The 23,060-nt window shown below is 43.9% G+C and overlaps 1 protein-coding gene across 9 annotated transcripts in view; it reads left to right on the forward strand.

Moving 5' to 3' along the window:
- The window catches only part of EXD3 (exonuclease 3'-5' domain containing 3), a 585,677-nt gene that overhangs the window by 268,238 nt on the left and 294,379 nt on the right, over nucleotides 1-23,060 (forward strand). For all 9 annotated transcript variants that reach the window (XM_038374189.2, XM_038374190.2, XM_043498834.1 and 6 more), the window contains 2 exons: nucleotides 10,074-10,127; nucleotides 14,166-14,297. In XM_038374189.2, coding sequence (XP_038230117.1) covers nucleotides 10,074-10,127; nucleotides 14,166-14,297 — 186 coding nt within the window. The remainder of the gene's footprint in view (nucleotides 1-10,073; nucleotides 10,128-14,165; nucleotides 14,298-23,060) is intronic.

The raw sequence follows: 23,060 nt of genomic DNA on the forward strand, positions 1-23,060 counted from the left end.
GATTCTCCTGTGTGAGGGTTGCTCTGGACCCATTAGTGAAAGCATTCCTGAAGCTGGGATCTGCCAGTGGTGTAGAACTGGTGTAATGGCTCCTATGCTACCCCCCACAGTTAACAGAGAGGGCATGTGTGACCAAGACTTCTTTGCACGTTATCAATCCCCAGTTGCTCTTGAAGACTTCTTGGGGTCCCCAGGCTGCTCTATGTAAAGCCAAGAGATCAGCTCAGTGTGCACCTGGTCCAGGATTAGGACATGCAACACTAAGAGCCACAGTTGAATCCATTCTGCCAAGCTGCACTGTGGGCTGCTCCATAGCAGCTGAGGATCTGGGCTTAGACCTCTAGACACACAGTATAAACATACTCAGAGCATCAGACTTTAAGGCCAGAAGGGACCATCATGATCATCTAGTCTGACCTCCAGCAAATTGCAGGCCACAGAACCTCACCCACCCACTCCTGTGATAGATCCCTAACCTCTGGCTGAGTTACTGAAGTCCTCGATCATGGTTTAAAGACTTCAAGTTACAAAGAATCCACCATTTACACTTGTTTAAACCTGCAAGTAACCCATGTCCTATGTTGCAGAGGAAGAGAAAAAAAACAACCACCCCAGGATCTCTGCCAATCTGACCTGGGGGAAAATTCCTTTCGGACCAAATATGGTGATCAGTTAGACCCTGAGCATGTGGGCAAGACCTACCAGCCAGACACTTGAGAGAGAATTCTCTGTAGTAACTGAGAGCCCTCCCCATCTACTGTGCCATCACCAGCCATTGGAGATATTTGCCACAGGATCAGGACTAGCACCATCCCTTTTTAACTTATATACAAGTTAATTTATGCCAATGATCTGGCACTAATGACACAGGCCGCAACACTCAAGAAAGCAAAGACACCATTAGTGCTGATCTGAAGAGGATGGAAGACTACTTTCAGTACTAGTGGCTCAAACATACTCCATCAAAAATGGTGGTGTCAGTCAAAAACGGGCAGGTTCTAACTGGGATTATGTGCTCAAATGCAACAAATGGCAACGTTGGATTTAGTTTATTCCACGGCTGAGGACTGCGGACCTGGTTGGGGAAGAAGCTTGCACACAGACATTGTTGATATGCAATGAAATGGAGCTATGAGTCTTGGCACCCTGAAATCCACTCCACTGCCTTGGCTTCCAGGCATTGCAAACATCCCTCCTCCAACCATCCAGTGAGAGGTGGCTACTTTGTACAAGTACAAGAAGAATCTCACTAACCAAAAGTTCCTGCTCCATGGCAAGCTTGTTCACGCACCATGTATTCACCTTAAGTCCGACGGACCATTCTGGGCAGCCAGAGAAGCTCTTCTGTTATCCAGTTTCAACCCAGAAGACATCTGGCAGATGCAGTGGAAAGACTCTGACGTAAACAACAACAAGCACCTCATAGATGATCCCACTGTCAAACTGACTGGTTTCTTTCTCCACTGAAGACAGCCATCAATTGTATTAGGATGTTACGTGGAAGATGCACACACCTGGTGCACAAAAGGAAAATCAAGGATATGCCACAGTGTGAACAAGTGCCCCCTCTTTTCATTTTCAGGGGGTACAGCAAAGGTGCACTCTGCATCTCCTGAAGCCCTCAAATGGATTTCAGACCTTTCTATTAACTTGTAAATGTTGCTATTTCCATCCGAAAGAAGAAGAAGAGGTTCTACTGTCCAAGATCCTAGACTGCCTATTGGATTTAAAGACAAAAGGCCTATCAGTGAGCTCACTCAGAGTACGTTTGGCCACTATCACATCCTTCCACTTGCCTATTAAGACTTACCATTATTTGTCCACCACGCTTCAGCCAGATTCCTCAAGGGCTTTGTAAATGACTGGGGCCTACCTTACTGTCCCTTCTTCTAGCTGACCCAGGCTTGTGCCTGCTGAGCCTGCTCCCTCCCTGGGGGCATTCTCAGAATCCAGGGAAGAGTTTCCAGACAAATTAATTGTTGTGAGTTTCATTTCAGGCCTTCTGAATGAAAACAAGACCAAAGCTTCACAGTCTCTCCCCTCAAAGTCTGTAAGATTACATCCCTTTTCCCAAGTCTGTTCCTCACCCCATGAAGTCCACCCAAAAGTTCCTGGCTCTTACCTCAAAGGCTTTGTGATAACAGGACTTTCCCCCGTCTCCCTTCTGTCAATCTGTTTCTTGGAGCCATTCCTCCCAGCAGTTTCTCCAGCCTCTGGCAGGTATTGCTACCCTCTTCTATCTCTTGCTCCTCCTTTTATGAGGATCAGCAAATTAAGTTTGCAGGTTTTTCCCAGGGGTAGTGGGTGGGGCTAATTAGGCAGTCAGCTGTGGGCCTCTGACCCCAGAGGAATGGTACCCCTTATAGCTTCACAGGCTTAAACAACTTATTTCCCCCTTACAGAACTAGCCCTCTCCACTCCCCCTTGGGACCGTAATTTGGTTCTGAGTGCCCTGAGAAAATCCCCTTTGAATCGAAGGCTACCAGTTCTCTCCTCCACCTCTCCATCAAGACTTGGTTCCTCATAGCCATTACTTCAGCAAGATGAATGGGAGAGGTTGGTGCTCTTAGGGCAGCCCCATCATTTACGACCTTCAGTATTCTTGCCAGCAAGTTAAAGAAGTATGGGCTGGATAAATGGACTATAAGGTGGATAGAAAGCTGGCTAGGTCATCAGGCTCAACAGGTAGTGATCAATGGCTCCACATCTAGCTGGCAGCTGGTATCAAGCGGAGTGCCCCAAGGGTTGGTCCTGGGGCTGGTTTTGTTCAATATCTTCATTAATGATCTGGAGGATGGCGTGGATTGCACCCTCAACAAGTTTGCAGATGACACTAAACTGGGAGGAGTGGTAGATACGCTGGAGGATGGGGTAGGATACAGAGTGACCTAAACAAATTGGAGGATTGGGCCAAAAGAAATCTGATGAAGTTCAACAAGGACAAGTGCAGAGTTCTGCACTTAGGACGGAAGAATTCCATGCACTGCTACAGACTAGGGACCGAATGGCTAGGCAGCAGTTGTGCAGAAAAGTACCTAAGGGTTACAGTGGACGAGAAGCTGGATATGAGTCAGCAGTGTGCCCTTGTTGTGAAGAAGCATTTTGGGTTGTATAAGTAGGGGCATTGCCAGCAGATCGAGGGACATGATCATTCCCCTCTATTTGGCATTGGTGAGGCCTCATCTGGAGTACTGTGTCCAGTTTTGTGCCCCACACTACAAGAAGGATGTGGAAAAATTGGAAAGAGTCCAGCGGAGGGCAACAAAAATGATTAGAGGTCTGGAACACATGACTTCTGAGGAGAGTCTGAGGGAACTGGGATTGTTTAGTCTGCAGAAGAGAAGAATGAGGGGGGATTTGATAGCTGCTTTCAACTACCTGAAAGGGGGTTCCAAAGCGGATGACAAAACAAGTAGTAATGGTCTCAAGTTGCAGTAGGGGAGATTTAGGTTGGATATTAGGAAAAACTTTTTCACTAGGAGTGTGGTGAAGCTCTAGAATGCGTTACCTAGGGAGGTGGTGGAATCTTCTTCCTTCGAAGTTTTTAAGGTAAGGCTTGAGAAAGCCCTGGCTGGGATGATTTAGTTGGGGATTGGTCCTGCTTTGAGCAGGGGGTTGAACTAGATGACCTCCTGAGGTCCTTTCCAACCCTGAGATTCTATGAGTCTGTAAAGATAAGGTTACACTGTGTCCCCATCCTTGCTTCCTTCCTAATGCCATATTAATCAAGAGATCTGCCTACCAAAAGCTTCATGGCTCCAGAGAGGAGACCAGCCTACATATATTAGATATCAGAAGGGCTCTCATCTTCTACTTTGAGAGGACTAAGAACTTCTGGGCCTTTTCTAGGCTGTTAGTATCATTTTCTCAGAGGATGAAGAAACAATCTGTGGGAACTCAAGGACTGTCAAAGTTGCATTTTAACCTGTTATGAATCTGCTGAGATGCAGTCCCCTCACAGGGTGACTGCACATTCCACTTGAGCTCAGGCAATGTCTATAGCTCTATTCAAAGACATTTCCATAATAGAAATCTGTAGGACTGCAACTTGGTCTTCCACCGTACCTTTGTCAAGCATTGCACTATCTTACTTGCTTTTAGGGATGATGCTATCTTTAGTGGCACAGTCCTCTGAACCATCTTGGACTTGCCTCCTCACTGAGTTACTGCTTGTGAGTCTCCAAAGGTGAAGCGCCCATTGGCACATATACTCGAAGGAGAGGGAGAGGTTACTTGTCTTACAGCAATTTGAGGCCTTTGAGATGTTTTGTCCCTAGGGTTGCTCTGTCTCCTGCCCTCCTTCCCCTCAGCTGTGGAGACCCTGCTTTGCGGTTGAGAAGGAGCTGAGTGGCAGAGGGCCTGCACCTCCTTTTCTGTCTTCATTTGGAGGAATGAGGTGCTGCACTGCACAGGCATGGACCCATGGACACTGCTTTGCATTCTTTGGTCAAGAGTCCAAGGTGTGCGTGCATCTTACAGTGGAGCACATTTCAAAGAACTCCAGTTACTATAAGGTAAGTAACTGCTCCTTATTATTAAGGAGGGCTAAGCTTTTCCCCCAAGATGCAGTATCCCATCATGTTTACAGCTGACAGTAAATCAGTCCTTGCCTGGGGAAGACTGCTATTTTGCTGCTATTCCTGTTTGAAATTAGCCTGGGTTTCAATACATGCTTTTTGTTCCTTGGTTTAGACATACTAGTGGTGTCAAATTCCTATGCTCCCATATTTTGGGTTGTGCCATTATTTCTTTTGCAAATTCTGCTTTGCGGGGCATTCTAAGAACCCATAAAAACTGGCTCCTGAGTGAAATTTGTCTGCTGATGCAGATCACCCCAGGATCGCTCTGGCCCACTGGAAGTCTCAGAAATCTCATGGGAGAGCTTGTTTTCTTGCCCAGTTCTCTAGACTCAGGAAGTGTAGCTACAAACCCAATTGTCTGGATGCTTTTCAGACAATATCCTTTGGTGGTTCACCTATCACCCTGTTGCTGGCCGTACTTGCTATAGGTGTTAAAGTGCCATCCTTTTAAAATCTAAAAGGAACTAGCAGCCAGAAAGCTGGTAGAACTGGCTATCCATTATTTCCCTAGTGGGGGGTCCTTGGGTGGTGTATAGTCATTGTACACCAGCCTACTCCCCAACTCCAGCATGTCAGGAGGATGGCCAGGATAGGTGGCTCTCTGCAGCTGAAGTAGCCCTCAACCAGATCCAGGATCAAGGGACACAAGGGTGATCTCCTCTGTCATTATGTTGAGCAGAGCTTGGCCAGACCAGAGTGTCAAATCTGTAAATCTTATCTTCAGCTTTGAATTTCTTGTCCTTTTATAGTTTAACCCATACTTTTGGTAGCTAGTCAATCTTTTGTCTTCCATCCAGAGAGAACATAAACAGAGCAGACAACTGGAGAATTGAAATAAGGTCTGATTGTCAATGCTTAGCCTCTGGGTGAAGGTGGAGGGGATCCAGGAAGACCCTTTCATCTCTAGAGATCTTGGTACAAATGAGTTGGGTGGTTTTGGTCTGGTTCATAAGCCAGTGTTATGAAACTACTGTCGTGATTTTGAGCCGTTGCTCGTTTTCAGGAATGTGTGCTTAGGAGAAATCTAGGATTGAAATAGCAGGGATATAGCAGGTCAGGGGTATAGCAAACGAACAGCAGGTCAGGACTAAAGCTTATTTATAGTTGTTTAAGGCTCATGAGTGTTGCTGGCTAGCATGAGATACATTTGCAGGGCCTGGCATAGCAATTGGGTGCAGGTGTGGATTGAGATGCACTGTACAACACTGTACAATAAAGCTTGCACAACACCTACTTCACCTAGGTTCTGCTTTCATATTGAAGAATGCTATACTTATTTCATAGCTAATGCCATTGAAAGTAGCTCCACAGCAGGACTGGATAGTCCCTTTGGCATGTGGTGCCTTTTCAAGTAATAAATACTAGTAGCTAGCTCTTATACAGAGTTCTTCTTCCAGACAGCTCAAAGCTCCTGACAAAGACAGGTCTGTGTCATCATCTCTGCTTTCCTGAGTGTGAACCTGAGGCCCAGAGAGGTGAAGTGACTTAGTCAAAGTCATCCCTCTGTTTCCTGGGAGAGCTGGGAACAGGCCATGTCCCCTGACTCCTGGTCCAGCGTGCTGTGCAGTGGCCCACTCCAGCTTGCTGCTAGAGCCTGGAGTTTGGTGTCTGTCCTTTTACTTGACTCCTGGCCAGTTAGTACTGGAGTTCCACTTGTTTATTTCTCTCTAGGAAGAGTAGAGAACATGCTCTTCTCCTTGAATTATGTTTCCCATTGGTTTCCATCTAAGGTAGGCTCCTCTGGCCTGTGTGCACTTCAGCCAGGCATTGCTACAACAGCTGACAAACATTTCAGGAAAAAATATTGCTTTTCTTATTTTTATTTATGTGACTTGCCTTGTCTTTCCAGTGCCATTTAGATAAAGGGCTTTTATCAAGCTTGAACTAATTAACCCCAGCAGCAGGAAGTCTGAATGGAGTGTTCCCGCTGTGAAATCCTCAGACTTATTTTGAAATACACATAGGTCTGAAGGAATTTAAGAGATCTCTTTTTTTCTTGTTGGCAAATCTCTGTAATTTAATTGAGCAATAAAGGTCCAGCAGGGCAGGCACTAATGTGCCTTAAGCTGTAGCAGTGATTCACCATCAGCCAGTCACATTCTGGATTTCCTAGTGCTGTTTTGTAACGCTCACTGAAGAGTGTGAGTTGGAGCTGACCTGGTGATTTCACTCCCATGGCCCCAGTTCCTCTGGAGATGTGTGTCTTACTAAGAGCTGGCTGTATTTCAAGGAATCCCTGTTGAGGTTACAGGGACAAACCATCCCGATGAGTCGAAAGAATAGTAAATATGGCAGGCGACCAGCTTGGCTTAATGGTGAAATCCTAGCGGATCTTAAACATAAAAAAGAAGCTTACAAGAAGTGGAAGGTTGGACATATGACCAGGGAAGAGTATAAAAATATTGCTCGGGCATGTAGGAAAGATATCAGGAGGGCCAAATCGCACCTGGAGCTGCAGCTAGCAAGAGATGTCAAGAGTAACAAGAAGGGTTTCTTCAGGTATGTTGGCAACAAGAAGAAAGCCAAGGAAAGTGTGGGCCCCTTACTGAATGAGGGAGGCAAGCTAGTGACAGAGGATGTGGAAAAAGCTAATGTACTCAATGCTTTTTTTGCCCCTGTTTTCACTAACAAGGTCAGCTCCCAGACTGCTGTGCTGGGCATCACAAAATGGGGAAGAGATGGCCAGCCCTCTGTAGAGATAGAGGTGGTTAGGGACTATTTAGAAAAGCTGGACGTGCACAAGTCCATGGGGCCGGACGAATTGCATCCGAGAGTGCTGAGGGAATTGGCGGCTGTGATTGCAGAGCCCTTGGCCATTATCTTTGAAAACTCGTGGCGAACGGGGGAAGTCCCGGATGACTGGAAAAAGGCTAATGTAGTGCCCATCTTTAAAAAAGGGAAGAAGGAGGATCCTGGGAACTACAGGCCGGTCAGCCTCACCTCAGTCCCTGGAAAAATCATGGAGCAGGTCCTCAAAGAATCAATCCTGAAGCACTTAGAGGAGAGGAAAGTGATCAGGAACAGTCAGCATGGATTCACCAAGGGAAGGTCATGCCTGACTAATCTAATCGCCTTTTATGATGAGATTACTGGTTCTGTGGATGAAGGGAAAGCAGTGGATGTATTGTTTCTTGACTTTAGCAAAGCTTTTGACACGGTCTCCCACAGCATTCTTGTCAGCAAGTTAAGGAAGTATGGGCTGGATGAATGCACTATAAGGTGGGTAGAAAGCTGGCTAGATTGTCGGGCTCAACGGGTAGTGATCAATGGCTCCATGTCTAGTTGGCAGCCGGTGTCAAGTGGAGTGCCCCAGGGGTCGGTCCTGGGGCCCGTTTTGTTCAATATCTTCATAAATGATCTGGAGGATGGTGTGGATTGCACTCTCAGCAAATTTGCGGATGATACTAAACTGGGAGGAGTGGTAGATACGCTGGAGGGGAGGGATAGGATACAGAAGGACCTAGACAAATTGGAAGATTGGGCCAAAAGAAATCTAATGAGGTTCAATAAGGATAAGTGCAGGGTCCTGCACTTAGGATGGAAGAATCCAATGCACCGCTACAGACTAGGGACCGAATGGCTCGGCAGCAGTTCTGCGGAAAAGGACCTAGGGGTGACAGTGGACGAGAAGCTGGATATGAGTCAGCAGTGTGCCCTTGTTGCCAAGAAGGCCAATGGCATTTTGGGATGTATAAGTAGGGGCATAGCGAGCAGATCGAGGGACGTGATCGTTCCCCTCTATTCGACACTGGTGAGGCCTCATCTGGAGTACTGTGTCCAGTTTTGGGCCCCACACTACAAGAGGATGTGGATAAATTGGAAAGAGTACAGCGAAGGGCAACAAAAATGATTAGGGGTCTAGAGCACATGACTTATGAGGAGAGGCTGAGGGAGCTGGGATTGTTTAGTCTGCAGAAGAGAAGAATGAGGGGGGATTTGATAGCTGCTTTCAACTACCTGAAAGGGGGTTTCAAAGAGGATGGCTCTAGACTGTTCTCAATGGTAGCAGATGACAGAACGAGGAGTAATGGTCTCAAGTTGCAATGGGGGAGGTTTAGATTGGATATTAGGAAAAACTTTTTCACTAAGAGGGTGGTGAAACACTGGAATGCGTTACCTAGGGAGGTGGTAGAATCTCCTTCCTTAGAGGTTTTTAAGGTCAGGCTTGACAAAGCCCTGGCTAGGATGATTTAACTGGGACTTGGTCCTGCTTTGAGCAGGGGGTTGGACTAGATGACCTTCTGGGGTCCCTTCCAACCCTGATATTCTATGATTCTATGAAGAGAGTAAGCTTGTTGTCTGCGTCAGAGCCACCATCCAACATGTTGGGGGTGGCCTTAAGTGCTCTCTCAGCCTAGTGGTGGTAGCTAGTAACTGTACAAAGGTAAGAATAAAAAGGGCCCTCTGGCAAGACATGTTCGAAACAAAGCTCTGTGTAGTCCATCCTTATCATGCTCCATGTGATGGGCAAGCTCCTCAAGATATAATAATGATAATAGTACCTAGCCGAATCATGGATGAATCAACTGCAAAGGGAGATTATGACTTCAGGGATTTCTCTCTTCTAATGTGTTTCTTTAGACTGGATGGGCCCAAGAAGAACATGCAATGGTTTGTAGCTGGGAGAGAGAGTTGAAGTGGTTTTAAGAAACACACAATTTAATTTCTAAAGCTTTGCCTTTCCTGTTTACACTTAGTGACAGCCCAGCTCATTCTGGGGTGAAAGTAGAGAGACTGCATTGCGTTGATCTCTAGGCATTTCCTTTTGCCAGCATAAGGACTAGTGTTGATAGGAGCCAGAGGGAGCTTCCCAGACTCCTAACCAGAGGAGAGACCCCTATGACGTGAGGTCGGATACATAGAGAGAGAGTAAGGTCTCTAACAGAACACAGGTCAAGGCATAGAGATGAGAAGTAACCCTATTCGTAGAGTGCAGCCTCTGTTAAGAGTGAAACGTAAATCCATATACAGTAGCTAAGGGGAGGGGAAATCTACCACGGTAGCCTGTAGTACATTTACATGTGGGGATACTGCTCTGTCACATAGAGATCAGGCACATTTTCATCTTTGTGAAGCATCTTAGTTCTAGATTCACTTGCCTGTTTTGTTACCAAAGCATTCCAAATGAATCTTAACAAATCATGAACATCAAAAGTACGGCTTGGGAACCCCTCAATCGTTTGGAACGAACTCTGTGCTGGAATGATGGTCTTGTGGTTAAGGATTGGTCTGGAAGTCATGAGATAAGCTCTGCCACAGACTTCCTGTGTGAGCTTGGACAAGTCTTTGTGCCTTTGTTCCCCGTTTGTGAATCAGGGTAATAGCTCTGCCCTATCTCACAAGGGTGTGAGGCTCATTTCATTCATGTTGGAGGCTTTATGGCATGGAATCTGTGTCACCAAATGTGTTTGTTTTTTAATATGATCTGATTGGAAGGTATTTTTCACTAGTATTTTTTACCCGTGTTAATTATGGCTTTTCCATTGTTCACAGATTGCGAGGCAGGAAGGAAGGGTCATTTTAACCTCTGGACTCCCATATCAGACAGTAAGTGCTAAGTGTTTCTGGCATTTCTCTTGTGTAGTGTCATTTCATGGACTGGGATGCATAAAGTGGAGGAGAGGAAAAGTCAAATGTGAAAGCAACAGCTGGACTGACTTTTCATCTGTTTCCTGTACTGAATGCCATTGATATATAAAGGATTTTGTAAGGCTTGTTCTAGCTCTGAATGTCAGAGGGATGGGAATAAGTTTCTTTTACACTTTATATTCAACCAGAGGTGAGAGAAATTACCCTGCATCTCAAAATGTAAAATAAAGCAAACACATCCCAGAACAAAGTGGCTCTGTGCAGTTTATCCATCATGATTCAATGCAATTCACTTCCCATCCATTTCACTAAGGAGTAAAAAGAGATTCCTGTTTCTTGCTGTATCAGTACTGACAACACTATCTGCTGTTCTAATGCTCTGGAACTTTTCTTTAGGCTTGGAGGAGATAGGCTGAAAATGCCACACACAGGCCCAATTGGAAGCTTGAGTTGCTTTATGTGTGTGAAAAAAAAATAATACAGCCCCTGCACTCAGCCCCATAGCAAATGCCCATATCCCTCAATGAAACAGAATGCAATTACCCTCCCAAATACCATTAATGCAATGTTAGGGGGAGATGTTTAACTATAGCATTCAGTAGTTGAAATGATACAGTATCCATTGTAGAAGGTCACGTGCCCTATCTTGTGACCCACAAATTCATTTAGAGCAGTAAAACCGTGGGGATCGTGAGGACGACAAATTCCAGATTTCCACCGAATGCATCCGATGAAGTGAGCTGTAGCTCACGAAAGCTTATGCTCAAATAAATTTGTTAGTCTCTAACGTGCCACAAGTACTCCTTTTCTTTTTTGCGAATACAGACTAACACGGCTGCTACTCTGAAACAGATTCCAGACTGCAGATACAAAAAGTCCTACCTGTCTTCACTTTCTGTTTGTACCTGGAGCTGGAGTAATCATAGAACCTACCTTGCAGGTTTACTAGTTAATACAGTTTGTTGCTGGATGCGTGAGAGAACCCTTTAAATACTGAGGCCACGTCTACACTAATGAGCTTACAGCTGGACTGATGCAGCTGCACTGTTGTAAGATCACTCATGTAGCCGCTCTATGCTGATGGAAGAGAGGTCTCCCATTGTCATAATAAAACCACCTCCAGGAGTGCTGGTGGCTGTGATGGCGAGAGACGCTCTCCCACCGACATAGCGCTCTGCACACTACCACTTATGCCGGCAAAACTTATGTCGTAGGGGGGTGTTTTTTTAACACCCCTGAGCGACATAAATTTTGCTGGCATAAGTGATCATATAGACGTGGCATTTGTCTGGTTATTTAGGGCTCAGTGCTGCAGTCATAACAGAAGTGGAGCTTCCATTGACTCTACTTTTAACACTTCTCCTGTCTCCGTAGATACTTCATGATCAGACCCATTGGTAGAAGGCGAGGGAACTGCACTAGGAAAATAACTACTTTAGGATGTAGAATATTGTATTGGGAATTAACTGCTGCCATTTGATACATAGCACTTGTATGTCCCTTGTGTATGTTACAAAATGACAGCAGGATTATACACTAGTAAACACTAGACTTGTTTACTAAAGTTAATTGATTGCCAATTATCTCAAAGTAGTAAACACATTTACAAAGGCTAGTCTGGACGTTCCCTAAATGTGTGTTCCAGGATACAAACATCTGTGCTAAATCTGTCTGTGGAACACACGTGTGGGGAGTGGCCACAGTTACTACTCAAGCTAAATGGCAACCAGCTAACTTGAGGTAAAAAGGTGCAGTGCAGATAAACTTAGGAAGGTGAAGTGGTGTGTGTGATGGGTTGGATCACAGAAACCCCCTTGGGGCCGCCAACTGATGTGCCAAGACAAATTTTGCCCCTGCTTTCCCTTCCAGCTTGGGACTCCAGCACCCTGTCTCGCTGAGCCAGACACGCCAGTCTGCTCCAGCACAGACCCAGGGTCTGAACCACATGCCCCAAAGCTGCACACTTAACTGAAAGCAACTTAAGAAATGTTCCTGTCTTTTAACACTCAGATGCTCAACTCCCAATGGGGTCCAAACCCCAAATAAATCTGTTTTACCCGGTATAAAGTTTATACAGGGTAAACTCATAAATTGTTATAACACTGATAGAGAGATATGCACAGCTGTTTGCCCCCCCAGGTATTAATACATACTCTGGGTTAATTAATAAGTAAAAAGTGATTTTATTAAATACAGAAAGTAGGATTTAAGTGGTTCCAAGTAGTGACAGGCAGAACAAAGTGAATTACCAAGCAAAATAAAATAAAACATGCAAGTCTAACTCTAGTTCAGTAATAAAACTGATTACAGATAAAATCTTACCCTCAGAGATGTTTCAATAAGTTTCTTTCACAAACTGGATGCCTTCCTAGTTTGGACACAGTCCTTTCCCATAGTACAGCCATTGTTCCAGCTCAGGTGGTAACTAGGGGATTTCTCATGATGGCCGCCCCCTTTGTTCTGTTCCACCCACTTGCATATCTTTTGCATAAGGCGGGAATCCTTTGTCCCTCTGGGTTCCCACCCCTCTTCTCAATGGAAAAACACCAAGTTAAAGATGGATTCCAGTTCAAGTGACATGATCACTTGTCACTGTAAGACTTCGTTACCCACTTGCCAGCCCACAGGTATACAGGAAGACTTACAAGTAAAACAGATTTCAGAGTAGCAGCCGTGTTAGTCTGTATTCGCAAAAAGAAAAGGAGTACTTGTGGCACCTTAGAGACTAACAAATTTATTAGAGCATAAGCTTTCGTGAGCTACAACTCACTTCATCGGATGCATTTGGTGGAAAAAACAGAGGGGAGATTGATATACACACACAGAGAACATGAAACAATGGGTTTATCATACACACTGTAAGGAGAGTGATCACTTAAGATAAGCCATCACCAGCAGCAGGGGCGGGAAAGGAGGAAAACCTTTCATGGTGACAAGCAAGGTAGGCTATTTCCAGCAGTTAACAAGAATATCTGAGGAACAGTGGGGGGTGGGGTGGGGGGGAAAAATAACATAGGGAAATAGTTTTACTTTGTGTAATGACTCATCCATTCCCAGTCTCTATTCAAGCCTAAGTTAATTGTATCCAGTTTGCAAATTAATTCCAATTCAGCAGTCTCTCGTTGGAGTCTGTTTTTGAAGCTTTTTTGTTGAAGGATAGCCACTCTTAGGTCTGTAATCGAGTGACTGGAGAGATTGAAGTGTTCTCCAACTGGTTTTTGAATGTTATAATTCTTGACGTCTGATTTGTGTCCATTCATTCTTTTACATAGAGACTGTCCAGTTTGACCAATGTACATAGCAGAGGGGCATTGTCCTGGTTAATGGGAGCCATTAAGATTCCAAATCACCATTTATGGTTCACACTTTGCGTAACTACAATAGTACTTCAGAGTTATATTTCATATTTCTAGTTTCAGATACAAGAGTGATACATTTATACAAATAGGATGACCATACTCAGTAGATTATAAGCTTTGTAATGATACCTTACAAGAGACTTTTGCATGAAGCATATTCCAGTTACATTATATTCACACTCATTAGCATATTTTTATAAAATCATATAGAGTGAAACATCACAGTGCCTAGCTATTGTCAAGTGCTAGCTTCTCATTTCTTAGTTTGTTTTTTCTCATGCCAGCGTACGATCTTCCAGCTGGCCTCAGTATGAGAGCAATGGTTAAATAAAATCCCCCATTTCCATCCTAGAGAGCACCTCTACAGTTGTGTATCTAAATTAAAGGGGAATTCAAACTGCCTATCGTGTGGTATATTCTGAACATTATATTGCTCCAGCAAGCTCAAAGCTCTTTACAAAGGTGGCTAAGTGTTAAATTACCTTCTTTGTTTGCTAGATCTGAATTTAGTGAGTTAACACAATAGCATCAAACTTTGTTATTAAAACCAAAGCTACCATATGGGAATGAGCCCAGATCCCAGCAGTTTGAGTGCATTGATTGACATCTCTTTGGTGTGTGATTTTGTCTTTTGAAGCTGCAGTCCCAGGTAGGAGAAGGAAGGTGTTTCTCTGTGGACTGCTCAGAAAAAGCAAAGGAGCAGGCCCTCCAGGTTCTGAAGCACTTCAATGTTCAAGTATCCCTTGCAGATGTCTTCAGCCGTTGTCAGGTAGGACTCTTCCTTTCTGAATTAGCAGCATTGCTTGAGCTGTGCACAGCTGACACCATTGTAGTACTCCGGTTTCACATCCTTTGGTCTTGCTTTGAGGTTCCAGGTTTCCCACCTGGACTTAGGAAAGGTTTCACAAAGGAGTGTGTCTTTTGGAATGTGCTAATATCCTTTAGAAATGTTGGTGAACAAGTTAGAATAGCACAGATGCACATGAAGAGTGTTAGCATCTGGTTTCAGATCTTTTTTTAACCTAAATGTTCATGGATATAATCTTCTTCATTCCTCCTTTCTCTACCTAGCATGTGCTGTTTTAATTATAAAGCATGGTTAATATGGCTCTGTCATTTTGATAACTATTGATTACACTGATGAGGAAAGGTCTGTAGGTTTTGAAGGCTAGGTTTTTTTGTCTCAGGGTCTGTTAGACTGGTTACTTTGTTGCCAACTGATAGATCCAGATTGTGTTTGGCATTGGATACTCTTGGATTGTTTGAGTTTTTTAAAAAATAATTATTGATTGTGTTAGGCCTCAATCTTCTCCATGCTCTGATCTCCTCCAGTTTCTCTGTTTCAGTCATTACATTAACATGCTGAAATCGATTCATTTGAAGATGTTATAATCCATCTTGTGACTTGTAACATCTCTCATCTTATCAGGGTTTTAAAGAGAGGAAGGGAAGAAATATACAAAACTAACTAGAAAGGGAGCATACCAAAGCTTGGTAAATGAGCCAAGTCTACAGTGGGCCAAGAAATGAGCCAAGAAACAGTATCTTCTGTTTCATTCCCTCGGTAAATAGCTACCAGGGTCTCCCAGCACTGTGGAGCTTGCAAATTTTGCACCAAAGGCAATGAATATTGGGAAAGCACAGCAGAGTGTGGTTTCGTAGAATTCCACTTATATCTGATTTCAAAAGTTGTTGAAACAGTGTCTGTAAGTCACTCAGAAAACGGGTGGTCCAGATGTTCAGGAGCACCCATAAGATGAGAATATCACAGTGCTGAGCAGGTGGTGTGGACATAGTCTGTGTCAGATACTGCATCAGGACAAATGGATATATTCAGATATCCGATAATGTACTTGTTCTTTTTTCAGAGTAGCAGCCGTGTTAGTCTGTATCCTCAAAAAGAAAAGGAGTACTTGTGGCACCTTAGTGACTAACCAATTTATTTGAGCATAAGCTTTCGTGAGCTACAGCTTACTTCATCGGATGCATGGAATGAAAATTACAGTAAGCAGTATATATAGTATATATATAGATGGGGTGGGAGCTGAGTTACTACAGAAAATTCTTTCCTGGGTATCTGGCTGGTGAATCTTGCCCATATGCTCAGGGTTTAGCTGATTGCCATATTTGGGGTCGGGAAGGAATTTTCCTCCAGGGCAGATTGGAGAGGCCCTGGAGGTTTTTCGCCTTCCTCTGTAGTATGGGGCATGGTTAACTTGAGGGAGGCTTCTCTGCTCCTTGAAGTCTTTGAACCATGATTTAAGGACTTCAATAGCTCAGACATGGGTGAGGTTTTTCATAGGAGTGGGTGGGTGAGATTCTGTGGCCTGCGCTGTGCAGGAGGTCGGACTAGATGATCAGAATGGTCCCTTCTGACCTTAGTATCTATGAATCTATGAATCTATATACTACAGCACATGAAAAGATGGGAGTTGCCTTACCAAGTGGGGGGTCAGTGCTAATGAGGCCAATTCAGTTAAGGTGGAAGGGGCCTATTCTCAACAGTTGATTACTTTTTTAGTGCTAATGAGGCCAAAGCAATCAAGGTGGATGTTGTCCATTTCCAACAGTTGACAAGAAGGTGTGAGTCTCAGCAGAGGGAAAATTATTTTTTGTAGTGATCCATCCATTCCCAGTTTTTATTCGAGCCTAATTTGATGGTGTCCACTTTGCAAATTAATTCCTGTTCTGCAGTTTCTCATTGAAGTCTGTTTTTGAAGTTTTTTTGTTGAAGGATTGCCACTTTTAAGTCTGTTATTGAGTGTGCAAGGAGATTGAAGTGTTCTCCGACTGGTTTTTGGATGTTACAATTCTTGATGTCTGATTTGTGTCCATTTATTCTTTTGCATAGAGGCTGTCTGGTTTGGCCAGTGTACGTGGCAGAGGGGCATTGCTGGCACATGATGGCATATATCACATTGGTAAATGTGCAGGTGAGCGAGCCCCTGATGGTGTGGCTGATATGGTTAGGTTCTATGATGGTATCCCCTGAATAGTTATGCAGAGAGAGTAGGCACCGGGGTTTGTTGCAAGGATTGGTTCCTGGGTTAGTGTTTTTATTGTGTGATGTGTAGTTGCTGGTAAATATTTGCTTCCGGTTGGGAGGCGGTCTGTAAGCGAGGACTCTCCTGTCTCCCAAGATCTGTGAGAGTGATGGGTCGTCCTTCAGGATAGGTTGTAGATCCTTGATGATGCGTTGGAGAGGTTTTAGTTGGGGGCTGTAGGTGATGGCTAGTGGCGTTCTGTTACTTTCTTTGTTGGGCCTGTTCTGTAGTAGGTAACTTCTGGGTACCCTTCTGGCTCTGTCAATCTGTTTCTTCACTTCAGGAGGTGGGTATTGTAGTTATAAAAACTCTTGATAGAGATCTTGTAGGTGTTTGTCTCTGTCTGAGGGGTTGGAGCAAATGCAGTTGTATCGTAGAGCTTGGCTGTAGACAATGAGTGATGTGATGTGATGTGGATGAAAGCTGAAGGCGTATAGATAAGTATAGCAGTCGGTAGGTTTCTGGTATAGGGTGGTGTTTATGTGACCATCGCTTATTTGCACTGTAGTGTCCAGGAAGTGAATCTCTTTTGTGGATTAATCCAGTCTGAGATTGATGCTTGGGTGAAAATTGTTGAAATCCTGGTGGAATTCCTCAAGGAGCCTCCTTCCCAGGGGTCCAGATGATGAAGATGTCATCAATGTAGCTCAAGTAATGTAGGGGCGCTAGGGGACGAGAGCTGAGGAAGCGTTGTTCTAAGTCAGCCATAAAAATGTTGGCATATGGTGAGGCCATGCAAGTACCCATAGCAGTGCCACTGACTTGAAGGTATACATTGTCCCCAAAGCTGAAATAGTTGTGGGTGAGGACAAAGTCACAAAGTTCAGCCACCAGGTTTGCCATGACATTATTGGGGATACTGTTCCTGACGGCTTGTAGTCCATCTTTGTGTGGAATGTTGGTGTAGAGGCTTCTACATCCATAGTGGCTAGGATGGTGTTTTCAGGAAGATCACCGATGGATTATAGTTTCCTCAGGAAGTCAATGGTGTCTCGAAGATAGCTGGGAGTGCTGGTAGCGTAGGGCCTGAGGAGGGAGTCTACATAGCCAGACAATCCTGCTGTCAGAGTGCCAATGCCTGAGATGATGGGGCGTCCAGGATTTCCAGGTTTATGGATCTTGGGTAGTAGATAGAATACCCCAGGTCGGGGTTCCAGGGGTGTGTCTGTGCAGATTTGTTCCTGTGCTGTTTCAGGGAGTTTCTTGAGCAGATGGTATAGTTTCTTTTGGTAACCGTCAGTGGGACCAGAGGGTAATGGCCTGTAGAAAGTGGTGTTGGAGAGTTGCCTAGCAGCCTCTTGTTCATATTCTGACCTATTCATGACGACGACAGCACCTCCTTTGTCAGCCTTTTTGATTATGATGTCAGAGTTGTTTCTAAAAAGAAAAGGAGTACTTGTGGCACCTTAGAGACTAACAAATTTATTTGAGCATAAGCTTTCGTGAGCTACAGCTCATGGCATTGTGTTCTGCTCAGCTGAGGTTATGGGGCAAGTGACGCTGCTTTTCCACAATTTCAGCCTGTGCATGTCGGTGGAAGCACTCTATGTAGAAGTCCAGTCTGTTGTTTCGAGACCTTCAGGAGGAGTCCACACAGAATCCTTCTTTTTGGAGCTTTGGTAGGAAAGTTTCTGGGGGTTAGTGTGCTGTTCAGTGGTAGGTTGGAATTTGTGGTATAAAACTGATCCCCAAGTTTATGAGAGATAAGGTGGGTGAGGTAATATCTTTTATTAGACCAACTTCTGTTGGTGAGAGAGACAAGCTTTCAAGCTTACACAGAGCTCTTCTTCAGGTCTGTCTGGGAAAAGTACTCTGAGCGTCACAGCCAAATGTAAGGTTTAACTGATTGTTTAGCGTAAGTAGTTAGCTCATATTCTGAGGGACCCTTCAAGGTGGAGTGGCCCATTAATAAACTTTGCAAGACCTACCCTGAATGGTCCCTTAGAATATGTGCTATTTATGCTAAATAATCTGTTCAAACTTACATTTTGCTGTGGTGCTGGGAGTACCTTTCCTAGAGGTGAAGAATAGCTCTGTGTGGCTCAAAAGCTTGTGTTTCACTGCAGGAGTTGGTCCAATAAAAGATCTTACCTCTCCCACCTTATCTCTCATATCCTGGGCCCACGTGTCTACAGCTATACCCCAGTTTATGATACAGGTGTTAGAACTGCTTAATATCGCAGTTCTGTAATCTGTGCTGCTCTTCAGCCATCGTTATTTATGTTGTATAAAGCATTGCCTAGCAAAATTCATTACGTACCTTCCTCCTTCCAAAAAAGATCTGTACCTGTGTATTATGATGGTAAAAGAGCTGTATTTATTCACACATGCTAGGGGACAGGCCTTTTTTTGTGTCAAATTGGTTTGTATTTTTGAAAAGATATTTAGAGCGAAGCACACAGGTAAATATATGTATAAAATAGAGAGATAGGACTAAAGGTTGTAGTATAGTGATATGCAGGTAAGGACTCAAGTATGCGGTGCAGTATTGTTATATAAGAGGCTGCCTAAATATTGTTGCAGTATCTTGTTATACATTGATATGTCTACAAGTAGTTGCTGTAGTTGTGTAATTTTAGCTCAAAATCTTCTCTGTTTGTTGGATGTTACAAGTAGCTATTGGCTAAAGTACTACTGCTTCTCAACCCGCTTTTGGGGCTGTCTAATCCACCCTGTTGATCTTGTCTATATCTTATATTAAATTTAACCACATTGTAAGGATGTGGCATTTCAGTGCTGATCTGCATCCAGAACCAAGAAGATTCAGATGTCTCCGAGGTTGCACTACTAACTTATTTTGTGTACAGTACCTTTCCTCTCACAGGGAACCCAAACCCCTTAGAACTCTATACTACAGGAAACACTTCCTCACTAGCTATCGCCTCATTCCAGTGGGAGTATAGAGTGCCCAGGACCTCTGGAAATCAGGCTACTAGTGCAGATCATACTGTACAACCATGTTGGTGGGGCATTTTTAACCAAAAAAAAGGGAGGGGCCAGGCAAAACCCTACTGTTCCTTGGGATCTTCAATATGAACACAGAGTTTTTAATATGAACTTAGTTTTTAAGATCTTATCTAAAAGGCCTCACTGCACTTCCCACAAGAAACTTAATGTAGTTAATTGTGTTTACTCAGGATGAATGAAGGACAGACTAGACCTTAAACCACTGTAAGCCATCCCCCCCCGTCCCCTCCACATTATGTACTCTGACTTTGGGCTTGTTTACGCTACCCAAAGGGGTCAATCTAAGATACGCAACTTCCGCTACATGAATAGCGTAGCTGAAGTCGACGTACTTAGATATACTTACTGCGGTGTCTTCACCGCTGTAAGTCGACAGCTGACGCTCTCCCGACACTTCCGCTTGCGCTTCTCATTCTGGTGGAGTACCAGAGTCAAGGGGAGAGCACTCAGCAGTCAATTTATCGCGTCTCCACTAGACGCGATAAATCGACCCCTGCTGGATCGATCACTGCCCGCTGATCCAGCAGGTAGTGTAGACAAGCCCTTTGCCTTGACTGGCTTAAAGACCAGGGCCTTTGAATATGAGCTCACTCTGGTGCTCCCTTGGCATGAGAGCTGTCACTTCTGCAAAGGCAATCAAGAGCTTTCTACTCTCTTCATATCACAGAAGTCCCATTGGAATCTGACAAAAGCTAGTGCAGAGATTTCAAGGTAACAAATGGGAAAGCCCAAGCACTGTATAGTATTTATTCAGCAGGGTCAGCTGGGCAATGTGGATGTTTGACCTGCGTCACCATCCTTCCTTGTCTTCATGGAGCTGAGCTAATGGTTTCTGAACTACAGGCCCTTGGCTGAAGAAAGTTCTATTCCACTGCCAGAGAGCTGGAGGTTCATTATCAGCTGTGATAGTCAATCACAGATAAGCATTTTCTGTGTATTGCAGGAAGCAATGTGAACAGTGGCACCTTAGAGACTAACACATTTATTTGAGCATAAGCTTTCGTGGGCTACAGCCCACTTCATCAGATGCATAGAATGGAATATATAGTAAGAAGATATATATGTATATATATATATATATATATATACATATAGAGAACTTGAAAAGGTGGATGTTGCCATACCAACTCTTAGAGGCTAAGTAATTAAGATGAACTGTTATCAGCAGGAGAAAAAAAACTTTTCTAGTGATAATCAAGATGGCCCATTTCAGACAGTTGACAAGAAGGTGTGAGGATACTTACATGGGGAAATAGATTCAATTTGTGTAATGACCCAGCCACTCGCAGTCTCTGTTCAAGCCCAAGTTAATGGTATCTAGTTTGCAAATTAATTCCAATTCAGCAGTTTCTCATTGGAGTCTGTTTTCGAAGCTTTTCTGTTTGAAAATTGCCACCTTTAAGTCTGTTACTGAGTGACCAGAGAGGTTGAAGTGTTCTCCTACTGGTTTTTGAATGTTATGATTCCTGATGTCAGATCTAATGTGTTCTCTGTATGTATATATATCTTCTTACTATATGTTCCATTCTATGCATCTGATGAAGTGGGCTGTAGCCCATGAAAGCTTATGCTCAAATAAATTTGCTAGTCTCGAAGGTGCCACAAGTACTCCTGTTCTTTTTGTGGATACAGACTAACATGGCTGCTACTCTGAAACCTGTCAGGAAGCAATGTGTCATCCTGCCTGACTCCCTGTCTCACAGAGCAGAGTTTAGAAGATGGATTTTAGATCATACAATCCATATACTGGTGCCTTTGCTCATCTTGAAGGATCTAGAGAAATTCTTAGGGACTGCCCTGGGATTTTTTAAGGTCAGTTACCAAATCAGGTTGGTTGGAAGACTTTATGAAGCTTAGGTTGTAAGATTATGCCTCAGCAGACCGTTGTGTGTGTGTGTGTGTCTGTCTGTCTGTCTGTCTGTACACACAGGTACATATAGCTGAAATCCAGGACATTTTAAATTAATTTTAAAGTTTGAGACCCCCTATCAATACCCATTTCTGCCTTTCACCAACATCTTCTTGTACAGCATCCCAAGCACCTTGATGGGTTAGATTATTATCTGCTAGACATGGAATGATCTCTGAAGGAAAGCAGAGGAACTCCACTGCTTGGACATTTAAAAGTAGATTGATTACAACACTAAAGATACTGTAGGGAACAAACCTGTACTGGCAGAGACTGATGACTTACTAGATCTTCCTTCTCTGCCTCCTGTGGTTTTATGAAATCTCTCTCAATAAAATCTCACAGGAACTCTAGTGAAGCATCTGCAGATAGTTTCATTTACATTTCTAACTATACAGTGATAAGTTTGTTCATTTAATGATCTTTTCCAATAGGACTGAGGTACATAGGACTATCATTTCCTTTTACTTGCTAAACAGATTTTTGCCATAGAAAACCCATTGTGATGGTAGAGCTAAATTCAGAAGAGGGGAGCATGAAACTTTCCACTGGGAGTAATACTACCCTATGCGATATCTTACAGGCAGTGTTGAAGTTTCAATGGAGATGAACTGAGGAGATATGCAATGGAAGGTGTCAGCTTCAGAGTGCTTGTCATTGTGATTCAAAGAGCAAACAGATAGATAAAAGGTTGTTCTTGTTATATAAGCGCACAGTCTGTAAGGGTTTATAACTTGGCTGTAAAATCTTTCTGGCCTGAAGCCTACAGACACATTCTCAGCCAGGAGGACCTGTCCATCTCCAGATATGCTGGGTTTGTTCTCCTTGGATACAAAGTTCAAGCTTCAAACTGGAATGGCAAAGTGCTTGTAAGCTGATGTTTGAATGTCTGGTGTGAAATGTCACTCTTCCATTGAACATGGAAAGAATTCTTCCGCTACCTGCTTGGAGGGCAGTATTGTCCAGTGGATAAATAACTACATGGGATTCAGGAGACCTGGATTCTATTCCTGGTTCTACCTCTGAGCTACTAGGTCACTTTGGGCAAGTCACTTCCCCTGTTTAGGCCTCTGTTTTCTTTCCCACCCTTTGTCTGTTGCATCTATTCAGCTTGGAAGCAGTTCGGGGCCAGGACTGTTTCCCGCAATATGTTTGTACAGCACCTAACAAATAGGGACCTGATCTCAGGTGGGGCTTGTAGGCACTACTGTATCACAAACCAAATAATACCCCCTCCAAAATCAAACGTGCAGAAAAGAAAATCACATCTCTGACCCCCACTGCAGTTTCTTCATCTGAACCTCCCTCTGTTTATTGTGTAACTATCTATAAGTTCTAATAACTTGTTTCTTTCTCTTCATTGAATGCGCTGATCCCGAATAAGCAAATCACTTTATCTTTACTGGTGTCCTGTTTAACTTATGACCTCGGCCTAAGTCCTGCAGGATGTGAGTTAGCTGCTATATTTCATTGTCTGGAGATCTGATATCTAATGTTCTTTGCCCTTTCAGTTTCAAAGCGACTTGCTCCAGCCTTTTTGAAACCACTGGGGGTGAGAGGAAACCAGCAAGTTAGAAGCTGAAATGGTACAGCAGTTTCAGCAAATGTTTTC

The sequence above is a fragment of the Dermochelys coriacea genome, chromosome 16 (assembly GCF_009764565.3).
Source record: "Dermochelys coriacea isolate rDerCor1 chromosome 16, rDerCor1.pri.v4, whole genome shotgun sequence".
Classification (NCBI taxonomy): Eukaryota; Metazoa; Chordata; order Testudines; family Dermochelyidae; genus Dermochelys; species Dermochelys coriacea.